The sequence below is a fragment of the Populus alba genome, chromosome 15 (genome assembly GCF_005239225.2).
Source record: "Populus alba chromosome 15, ASM523922v2, whole genome shotgun sequence".
In the NCBI taxonomy this organism is placed as follows: Eukaryota; Viridiplantae; Streptophyta; class Magnoliopsida; order Malpighiales; family Salicaceae; genus Populus; species Populus alba.
In genome coordinates, this window is record NC_133298.1 from 2707096 (window position 1) to 2719084 (window position 11989).

The following is an 11989-nucleotide window of genomic DNA, read 5'->3' on the forward strand; positions in this document are numbered from 1 at the left end:
ATTTGAAAATCAAGAGAAGACTGTTCTTTTTGAATTATTTTCATTTACTCTTGTCTTCCATGGTTATTTCAGTTTTTGTGTAGAAAAAAAGTAATTTCGTTTTTTTTTACATTGGCTTAGGCTTAGTATTAAAGTACATCAACACTAAGTAGTGTTTTTGTTGATTCTTTGAAGCCAATTTACATATATCTCTTGCAGCAACTGACAGACAAAATACGTTTTAAATACAAATGGTACATCTCTTGTGACAATATATAATCATCTTCGGTTATATCATTTAATCTACGCTTCAACAAGTGTGATTTAATTTATTTATTTATTTAATAACTTCTTGTTGGCATGTTGGTTTAATTTTTTATGTTAATTTATATGCATGTCCATTTTATTCTTTGTAGTTCGGTTCTTTGTTGTTTGATTTAATTTATTTGCTTTTTTTAATTCTCTTTCACTGGGACTGGGTTTCCTGGGTATATACTATATAGGTGCTCTTGCTTGTAGAATTTTTTTACCCAGATCAGTTTACAGCTTAAGACAGAAGGTTGACACGTTGACATGCAGTACTATCTTAAATTTTAGCATACCTTGAGAAGCTTCTCTGGGGAGAGACGTTTTAATGGTATTTATCATCTTTTCAAAGAAAAGGAATACAAAAAAAAAAAAAAAAAAAAAGCATTGAAGCTCCATGAACAACGGCACCGACAGATCATTACCCCATTATAAAAGTGTGGAAATATGATAATGATTTTTTTTAAAATATTATTTTTTTAGAAATATATTAAAATAATATTTTTAAAAAAAAAAATAATATTAGCATATCAAAACAATTAAAAATATAAAAATAATAATTTTAAACAAACAAAAATAAATTTTAATTAATCTCTATTCGGCTACAATCTCAAACGGGGCTAAGACACTGTCTTTAAAATCAGCAAATGAAAATAGTTTAAAAAATGGAATCTTCTGTTGCTTCTTTTCTTCTAACTATTAGTGTTTTTGTCACTAGAAACTGTAGTCATTTCATCTGAAAACGAGAAACGAAAATGTCCATATGAAAGAAAATGTTAAGGCAAAGAAATTTGCATTGATTGTCATAAAAAGGGTTTACCAATCAATAAATAATGCTTGTTTTGAATCAACCACTTCACATGGGAGGGCTTCCCTCCTCTTTTTTCCTTTTCTTTTATGGATAGTTGACCAAGTTATGATAAAGAAAATTGCCTGATGTTATAACTTCTTGATGTGTATATACACGGATTGAAGTAATCAATAAAGTTGACCTAAAGATGAATTAACTATATATATATATATATATATATATATATATATATATATATATATATATATATATTGCTTGATGGAACACGCGAATCCATTTGAAAAACAGGAAAGAAAAAAGATGAGAACCAAAAATAGAGTTTCTGAGGTTTTTCAAGCTTTTTTTTAAAGTGAAATCTTCCAAGTTCTGAAGGCATTCATACATACATACACGAGGACAGGATGGATATGGAAGCCAACCTAGCTGTCACGTGATATGACATGAATGACCGATCTGCCAAAGGATTGGATGCAAACGCAAGTTGAAAAGCAATAAAGATTTCAAGTGCAACAACACATTAACCTACAGAATTTGTTTTACAACAACTGAATACTTTTTTTTTTCTCAGTTCATGTCCTCATCCCGACGAAGGGAATATTCCCATTAATGGAGACTGAATTTTGCCAGGAGTTCAACCGCAAACTATCCACCTTACAGGACTGGTCACTTTTATACTCGTAGGAAGAGCTTTGCTGCAATTGCGACAGGCACTAGCTCATGCATGACCAAGGATGGTCTAGGATTGATAATCAACCATCAGATGAGACGATTACATAACCCAACATCTAAGACTAAGAAAGGAAAAGAAAAGAGCTTAACACATAGCATAATCTATCCGCTCACCATAGAAACTACAATTACAGTGCAGCAAAAGTTGAAGCTATCCATGTAATGGACAGGCACGCAAGACCTAAAACTCCATTCTGAACACCACATAAAGCTCTCTGAAGGGATTGAGGAAATCGTGAAGCATGGAACATTTCAATATACACTTGGACAAGACCCAATACAAAGAGATAAAGGGGTGATTACTCTCTGTCAATAATCACTTGCTGAGAGGATTGGGGAGCACTTCTAGCAACCTGCTCCGAAGCACTGGCAAGACCTTGCAGCATTCTCAAAATCTCGGATGTGTCTTCCAAATAGTACTTGGCCTTGCTGGGTTTTCGGCCAACAGTGCATGCAAACACTTCAGCAACTGGGGAAAGAGAGGGGCCAGATCTTGCACTCATTATCACCTCAAACATGTCCTCATCAGACCGGTCATCCCCAATGCAGAGAACAAAATCAGGAAGCATTCCCTTATGTTTCATTATTTCTAGGAGGCGTTCGGCCACCAGACCTTTGTTGACCCCCTGCCAAGTGGTAACAAACATGAGATACAACTGCAAAGCCGAAACATACATATATATATTGTTGGCACAGCATTTTAGAAGATTCTTCCTCGAAAAGAGTAGAAGAAAGAATATACAAAATCTCCATAGCTAATAAGCATTCAAAAAGAATAACTGGTAAAAATATTTCAAGATCCAATAAAGAAAATTAATTGAGGAACTGCGGATGACAATATTCTGCAGCACTAGTTTTCATAACAAGCCTATTTGAGTCAATTAATTGTCCATGATCCAAAAGAAATGGAGACAATACAGCCTTTCCATTACAAGAGGCAACCATTCTCAGGATATGAGCATGCGGTTTTATGGAGGCATGGTTGAACAAGTTGCCTAAATGCTAGAAACTCTTTTATTCAAAGGTCTAACAATCTGGAACAAAGAAAAGAAAAAAGAAACAAAAATTAATATGGTCATTTGACAGACTGAAATGGATGACTCTCATCAACATTTTATTCTTTCTCCAGTGCATTTAGAAAACCATCATTCAAAGTTCAAGTGATTGTTGTAATAAGGTAAGATATGTTTTACAGTCAAAATCTTATCATTTAGCATGAACTTGCTAATGAGTTCAATAGATCAACTGTCTGCATGAAGGGAAAGAACAGAAATGTGAAAGAACTTTGGATTTCTTGTAATTAGGCAAGAATGGTTTGAGGGCAAGTCATCTTTTCAGTTTAGCACAAGTGGTTAAGACTTGCTTTTGGCTTTCATCAAAATGCATGTGATTTCACCACATTTGTCAGATGATGTTGTGACAGTTAACAGTACTTGTAAGCATGCGCAAAAGAAGATGTGCCTCATTAACCCACTTGTGTATGTAATACCTTAACATGGTATATTTACGAGTAATGAGGGCAAAGCACCTAAATCTGCAGTAGGTTTTCCAGGCACAAAGGAACACAACTTCTCATTAAAAACCAAATACTAACAGAATCTAACCATCATAAGGATAGATACAGGAATGAAATGGCACTAACCTGAGGTTTAACCTCTACAATGTGTTGACCGCTCTTGACAGTAACTGGTTCATTGGCAAGAACACTTTCCAGATGATCTAGAAGCTCCTTAGCCTGGCACGAACCAAAATCTGGATCTGCATACTGGTAATTCCAAACAAGTGCACTCTCTTTTGTTTCAATGGAAGAACCATCAGTTGTTTCAGTGTATAGTTTCATTACTGGATCAGCAATACATTTCCAATCAAAATCTGGTACAGACACACATGTTTCCCATTCCACATCATGATTGGTCCTGTAAACAAACACTGAACTCAAATTGAAAGGTGCAGAATGAAATAGGCTTGTTTTGTATGGATTGGTCTAAATTAGAATGATCATAGTAGATACCTCAAAATTACACTGTTGACCTCAAGGGGAAATAATCAAACAGAGGAGGGTGCTTTCAAATTGTGGCAAGATTTTCTTATATGCTAACATTAGTTGCCCTTGCTTTGTATGTTACCCAATTCAGATAACCAGTCCATGTCTAAATTCTTACATAAATAAAATTAGTTTTCTTTCAGGTTTATAATAAATTCAGACTGTAACAAAGGGAATGTGCCCTAGTCACCCCTCAAAAAAATTACGCGTACGCATCATCTCCTGCCAGTTAATATACTTTGTCTTCCTCTCATGTGGTCAGAGATGCCTAATTCTTAGGCTGAGGGAAACACTATATACCCGTCCCTTAGATGTTTCTAACACCATACCATGAGTCTATCACAATCCCAGAATGGTGGTTGCTAATGGAAGCTCACTTATGATGGCAAGGATAGCCAGAGTGGTTTGGATGCCTAAGCCAAATAAATATGATGCATTCCATCATCTATATCTCATTCATTACCCTTGGATCGAAACCTCCTATATGAGGGTTTCTAGAAGTTAGATAAGTTATAAATATGCATTGCATTTAAGCCATGCGGAAAGTCACCGCCAACAACTCTCAAGTGACATTCAGTAATGTCAAAGGAACCATCAAGATGTTCCGTAATGCCAGATGTAGCATTTGAATCCAAACATTAACAGCACAATATTGAGATATCACCCTTTTCACCAAAACAAGGACCAGCACTGGTTGAACATGTGGAAAATCTAAGCCACATTATCCATTATTTTCTTCTCTACATAACTAAGCATCAATAAGAAAAACAAGGGTCTAAGTCAAATATCATATTTTTAAGTGGGAAGATCAAGATCAAATTGAAATGAAGTTAGCAAAGGCAATTCGTACCTCATAAAATAACCATGCTCTGCAGCAATTCCAAGCTTTTCACAAGAAGAAAACCATTCAGTAAGAGTTTCCCTGTCTTTCCCACTAACAAGGAAAACAACATTCTTAGGGTCTGTACACAAGCTGTTCAAGACTCCAACAGCCTCCATGTTTGGAGTCCTACTAATTGAACTTGGCAGTATCATAGTACCATCATAATCCAATAGAATAGCCCGGTTTTTGGTCCTCTTATAGGCAGAAACAATATGTTCAACTGAAAGTTTTCTGAAATTTGGATCCAAGGCAATGACTCGAAAACCTAAACCAAAACCAATTCCCCAGCACCTCCTCCTCACATGATCCCTACATGCCCTTTCAAGATCCTGCAAAAAACTATGAGCCCAATATGCAACATCATGCGTACTCACATACCTATGGTGCTTCTCGTGTCGCATCTGTTTTTCAGGCTCCGGGACTATCAGGGCAGAATTCATGGCTTCAGTTACAGCATCAATATTCCATGGATTTACTCGAATTGCCCCACTTAGTGATGGGGAGCATCCAATAAACTCTGAAACAACCAGCATGCTCTTTCTTGGGGCTGATGGGTTTAGTCCTAATGTCTCATCCAGCTTCTCATTTCCTTGTCGACATATAATATATTCATAGGGTATCAGATTCATCCCATCCCTCACAGCTGTAACAAGACAACACTCTGCAATTGTGTAATAAGCAATGCGCTCATAAAACTGAAGCGGGCTGTCAATCAAAACCACTGGAGTATATCCTGGACTTCCAAATGTCTCATTAATCCTCCTCACTGCAGCCTTGGTTTCAGATTGGACCTCCTGCACATCCCTTCCTCGGCCCCTTGCTGGGTTTGCAATTTGAACCAAAACAACTTCACCCCTCTTATTAGGATGTTGGGTGAGCAACTGTTCCATGGCCAAAAGTTTCAGGCTGATTCCTTTGAAGATGTCCATGTCATCAACCCCTAGCATAACAGTTTGACCCCTAAACCGATCATGTAGCTCTGTAACCTTAGATTCTGTCTCGGGAAGATTAAGCACAGATTGAAGCTGACCAATGTGAATCCCAACAGGGAGAATCTTGATGCTGACTGTCCGACCATAATACTCAAGCCCTATGTAACCTCGCTTAGATTGATAAGAAAGACCGAGCATTCTACTGCAACAAGAGAGGAAGTGCCTTGCATAATCAAAGGTATGAAAACCAATGAGGTCAGAGTTGAGAAGTGCTCTCAAAAGTTCATCCCTTACAGGAAGTGTCCTATATATTTCAGAAGAAGGGAATGGACTGTGGAGGAAGAAACCAAGCTTCACCCTATTAAATCTCTTCCTCAAAAATGTTGGCAAAACCATCAAATGGTAGTCATGAACCCACACATAATCATCGTCAGGACTAATCACTTCCATAACTTTGTCTGCAAATATTTTGTTAACAGAAACATAGGCTTGCCAAAGGGACCTGTCAAACCGGCCACCAAGATCTGGTGATAAAGGGAGCATGTAGTGAAATAAAGGCCACAGATGTTGTTTACAGAATCCATGATAGAATTTAGAAAAAAGGTCAGGAGGGATAAATGCCGGGACACATTTAAAAGTTTCAAGCAATGTTTGGGCTACATCATCTTGCTCACTAGGTGCAATCTCTTCTTTAAGAGAACCAACATAGATAACTTCAACATCTTCTCCAAGGCCATCTTTGAGTTGTAAGAGAAGTGAGTCCTCATCCCAGCTAAAGCACCACCCTCCACTGCCATCTGGACTTCGATGTGCCCGAAGGGGAAGCTGGTTTCCCACAATAATCATCCGTTCTTGAGAGACAGAAGAGGGGGCATCAGAGCTGACACTGTTTTCATCATCTAGATCAGTCAGTATCCCAGCAACAGTTGCCACTCGAGGAAGCCTCTTCCTCTCACGACCAAAATTTGGAGCATCACCAGAAGCAAGATCTAAGAGGTTGGAATATGATCGTGAAACCATAGCGAGGACAGATAAAGAAGTATTGTTCTACTCAAAGTTATGCAGAATCAAACTCTACAAAAAAAGAAACCTCTATTAACAAATAGAATCAGCAATAAAAATGCACGGAAAAAAAAATCTTTGAAATGTAATGCAAAAAAATTTTCTACTTTTTGCAATTACCAGTTATTTCAGAAAATGCAATTTTCTGCCTTCTTTACAACTTCTTACTGAAGCATGTTCTTCCACATAAAGTTCAGGAATTTAATAGATTAAGCGATCATACACCCATTACAATCCCAAATATTCTGCACCAGAATAAGAAATTAAGAATCACACTTAGCATTGTTTTCGTTGTCCTCTTGAAGACAGATTCCATGCTTTGCAAAAACTTAAAACAATTCCAACAAAATGAAGACAGACATACTGATATGCACAGATATCTAATTTAAGAAGAGAAAAAGAATAACTCAACACTGATTGAGCCAACTGAGAAAATATATATAAGAAAAATAATTTCACTATAAATTTAAGTACCCGGATGCTAAAATCTGATAAAATTAACACCCTATATTGACACGATTACCTCTTATCTCCAAAAAAAAAAAAAAAAAAACCAACAAAATCAAGACAACAAGACTGATCAAAGTTACTGAACACTCCAAATGCATAAACCACTTCATCAATTGAAGAACACAACTTCTAAGGGAGATAGAGAAAACCTCCTTGAGCCCATAAAGAAGTAGCTGGCATGCAACTTGTAAAAGCAGAAAAGCACTAGAAAAGACAGTAACTCTAGTGACAGGGAAGAAGATAAAATGAACTTACCTTTCAAGCTCAGATAAACATAGGCAACCAAAGAGATTCTTCTTCTATTGTCCTTCCCCCCCACTATATTGAGAGAGAGAGTGTGGCATTAACACCCTTTTTGGCTTTGCTTTTGCAGTTTGAACATAAAGATTTTGTTTTGATATTTTTGGTCTTCCTCTTTTCAGGTAGGAGACAACAAATGGGATGTCTTTGTAAAAAGCATTTGATTCTCTCGAGCTGACTTCCTCTGTGTGAGAGACGGAGTAGAGATGAGTGATCACGTGAGGACCAGAGAACAGTGGACTCCACCTCCTTGATTATTATTTTTATTTTATTTTTACCTATGCTTAGTTTTTAGTTTTTACCTATGCCAATTTGAGATGCAAGTCGCCGCGTGTTAATCACTGACTAATAGGAGTTTATCGATATTATTAATAAGATGTTTAACGCAATTTTTATCTTTTAATTAGGAAAAATTTTACTCGTAGACGGCATGAGGAACAAATAGCCTGTTTGTTTCTTTATTTTAAAAATATTTTTGAAAAAAAATTGAAATTTTTTTAATTTTTTATTAATTTTAAATTAATATATTTTTAATACTTTCAAATCATTTTAATGTGCTGATATTAAAAATAATTTTTAAAAAATTAAAAAATATTATTAATACATATTTTAATAAAAAATTTATTTAAAAAATAACTATAATTACACTTTCAAACAAACTCAAAGCAATGCCAAAAGGCCCTGCTGCGCCATTTGGGAACATATTCATGGAGAGTGCTAAAAACGCAGTACGTAATGAGAGTAGGCAGTGCACTAAATTCAACCTTGTAATTATATTCCGAACTTTATTTTTATTATTTAAGAAATTCCCGTAGAAATTAGCATAATTTTTCCGTTCATAGTAATAATAAGGTTAATCGACATATCTGCATGGTGACAGGCAAAGGAGAGGGGAGTGGATCTTGGCCGCAGTGGACCACGTCTTGGTCTGTTCCGGAAAATTTATTAAATTTTACCATTTACCATAGCAAATAGGCATTAGGCATTGCATTATTATACCTACTTTGTACATATATGGACACCATCATGGGTTCCATGATGGTCTGCCTATGGACCCTCGACCACATCTTTGCTTGTACCCTTCAATTATTGAACCAACTAAATATCTGTTTTTGTTTTTTCGAGTTTGAGTTGGAAGACAGAAACCTAAGTTTTGTTTTTATATTTAAAAAAAAAATTGTTCTAAACTAATATTATTTTAATGTTTTTAAATTATTTTGATACAAATATCAAAAAAAATTTATAAAAAATTTTTTATTATATTTTTAAATAAAAATTATTTTAAAAAATAACAGCAACTACACTTTAAAACAAAACCAATAAAACTGCCTCTAATGGCTGCATAGGAAGTAGGCATTAGGCATTGCATTATTAGACCGACTTTGTACATATTTGGACACCATCATGGGCTCCATGTTGGTCAGCCTAAGGCACTCGACCACCTCTTTGCTTGTAGCCCTTAATTATTGAACCAACTAAATATTTTTATTTTTATTTTTTTTAGTTTAAAAATATTCTTGTTTTTTTTTTTTATTTCAAATTAATATTTTTTTTCATGTTTTTAAATTATTTTAATGTACTGATATTAAAAATAATTTTTAAAAAATAAAAAATATATATTATTTTAATATATTTCTAAATAAAAAATATTTAAAAAAAATAATTATAACTCTAATATGAAAAATGCCCCAGAAAACTACGTATGATGGCTGCACATTGCCTTGGCCCAGTGCAATGAATGAATGGCGGATGCCTTCCGTTTGGAATTATTGATGCTTCGTGTAGTGACCCGGAGGTTTAAACGTGTTTTATAAATAATTGGGTTTTTTAATTTAAAATTATTTTTTTATATTTTTAGATTATATTAATATTAAAAATATTTTTTTTAAATTAAAAAAATATATATTATTTTGATATATTTTTAAATCAAAAATACTTTAAAAAATAATTGTTATTATAATACCAAACTCTACTTGAATTCTCATTAAATTTCAGTTAAATTTTTGTAATTGATACTCTTTTTATAATTACTAAAATCTCTTTATAAAATAATTTTTTTATTAAAAGGGCTCATCAAATTTTATTGTATTTATAAAACTATTGAGAAAAAAATTTCATGCCAAGATGAGCCCAAAATCTAAATTGTTAATCCACTGGAGTTATTTTATACAAATATTTTATTTTACAGTTTTACAAATAAAAAAATGAATTTTAATTATTTGCGTGAAAATTATTATGCAAGTTCTCATATTCAATATTATATCGATACTTATAATATTTACACTATATTAACATACAGTCATTTTTCCCTTCAAATCGCAAGGAGTTTTCTATATAAAATCTTTTAAATAGAGTTTTACACATGAGAGAACCCAAATGATTTGGTGTTAAATAAAATCTTGATATGTGAGTTTTTTTAACACAGAGAATAGTTTGGGACATGTCATATAAATAATAAATTTAAAAAAAAAAACTTTCCTTAAGAATTTTTCAAAATTCCCATCTCTATCCCCATGTAACATTGATTCTACAACATTCAATTTCCACCATTAAATTTGAAAATCTCGAAAATATAAAAATAAAACCATAAAAATAAGAAGAAATATTAAGAAAAGAGAGAAAGCACGTAGAGAGATGAATTTCTGGTCGGGCGTAATGCGATCACAAAAAGGGCCAATTCTACGTACCATTAAATAAAAACTCTCATCACAAGGAACTAATAAACACAAAAACTACACAATCTAGTCGTGGGATTTGAGAGGTATAGAGATTTAATGTTTTAAATCTAAAAACTTTAAAGTTTGAATTTTTGTGTTGATTTGCTGGTTAGAATTACCTGTTAATATTATATTTGTGTTTAGACGGTTTAGGATAGAATTTTTATGTTTTTTTCAGTTAAAACTAGCCGGGATAATTTTTTTATGATAGTTAGCAGACATGTTAGGCCCTGTTTTATTTTATGTTTTAAAAAATTTTAATTTTTTTATTTAAATTAATATTTTTTAGTGTTTTCAGATTATTTTGATGTACTAATATAAAAAATAATGTTTAAAAAATATTATTTTAATATATTTTTAAATAAAAAACACTTTAAAAAATAATTATAACTACACTCCTTAACTTAACTTGCTAAATTCCTACAATCTTCGTAGAAATTGTTGAGACAAGATGAAGATAAATAGTGTATTGTTTGTTTTTTTTTTTTTTCAGTTAGGTTTCATTCTTTTTCTTCTTCTTTTTTTTTTTGGCCATTTCAAGAATTTTACATGTATTTATTTTTGTAATATTTCTTGCTTATATATCTATATTATGAGATATTATTTATCATCACATCAAATAAAAGTCGAAGAAAATTAATCAACTAAAATACATTATAATCTTTTTATGATTTAATTAAAAAAATTAAATAAAGTAAATTACAGTTTATTAGTTCTTGTCAATCCATATGCAACCGATGAATTTGTAAGATTTTTTTTTAATCGGTATCCTAGCTATACATGAGGCAATAAGGTCTAAACTTTGATTTTCAAGCTTTCCCTGTTTAAGAAGCCAGTCTACCAGAGAGGCCTAAATAACCTACCAACCAAGAAGAAAAACAAAGAAAACAGCATTTAAATTAAGTAATTAATTAATTTAATTGTTTTTTCAATTAATGTAATTAAGTGCATGGAGTTCCACCAAGCGAAGACCAGTTCGACTATTATTGTCATGAAATTAACCTTGATCCCTTTCAGCTAACATGAATAATTACATTTACTATGCGCCTTATGAACCGCCTCATCAACTAGTTTCGAAGCAATGGCAACTAATAATAATAATTGTGTCAATTCTAGGTAAATTTATCAGTTTTTTTTTTTAGATATTATTAATTTAAGTTTTATAAACCTTAAAATTAATGAAAATTTACCAACATTAATTTCAGAGTTCATAAAATTAATAGAAAAACACGTAAATTGACCTGAGTATCAATATTAATATAAATAATAATAATAATAATATTAATAATAATTGTGTCTACCATGATAACCCACCCACGCCAAATAATGATTAGTTCATTGTGGCATTTGCATCTTCATTTAAAACAACTTGGTTCGCATGGCTGATAGCTAGCTGAAGAAAGCAGTGCGAAAAGGGGATGTTTGCAATGATGACATTCATAACCCCTGGTGTCTCTAGAATCACATCGTTGTCTCGTTCTTTTATAATGTGTTTAACTAGCGAGCATGGCTTGATTTTTATTTTGTTTATGATGGTGGCTCAAATTCATTGAATGACTTCGTTATTAAACACGGTTTGAATGTTAATTTAGTTAAGAAAATGGGTCTTTAATTACACCGGTTTATCTAAATCAAACCGAAAAAAAATATAAAAAAATTAAAATTTTAATATATCTTATAAAAATATTTAAAAATATTTCATGTGGATGTAAAATA

At 32.9% G+C, this 11989-nt stretch overlaps 1 protein-coding gene across 4 annotated transcripts; it reads right to left on the reverse strand.

The window, feature by feature from the left end:
* Nucleotides 1-1870: 1870 nt before the first annotated feature.
* Nucleotides 1871-7734, reverse strand: LOC118028345 (alpha,alpha-trehalose-phosphate synthase [UDP-forming] 5). 4 transcript variants are annotated; one of them, XM_035031907.2, is made up of 5 exons: nt 7512-7728; nt 6867-6991; nt 4720-6758; nt 3468-3741; nt 1871-2451 (listed from the first exon to the last, which is right to left on the reverse strand). In XM_035031907.2, the coding sequence occupies exons 3-5, from the start codon at nt 6702-6704 to the stop codon at nt 2125-2127; spliced, it is 2586 nt and encodes an 861-aa protein (XP_034887798.1). In that variant the 5' UTR covers nt 6705-6758; nt 6867-6991; nt 7512-7728; the 3' UTR covers nt 1871-2124. The 4 variants fall into 4 exon arrangements, with proteins under 4 accessions (XP_034887798.1, XP_034887799.1, XP_034887800.1 ...); XM_035031908.2 differs by lacking the exon at nt 7512-7728 and adding an exon at nt 7406-7424; XM_035031909.2 differs by lacking the exon at nt 6867-6991.
* Nucleotides 7735-11989: the final 4255 nt, after the last annotated feature.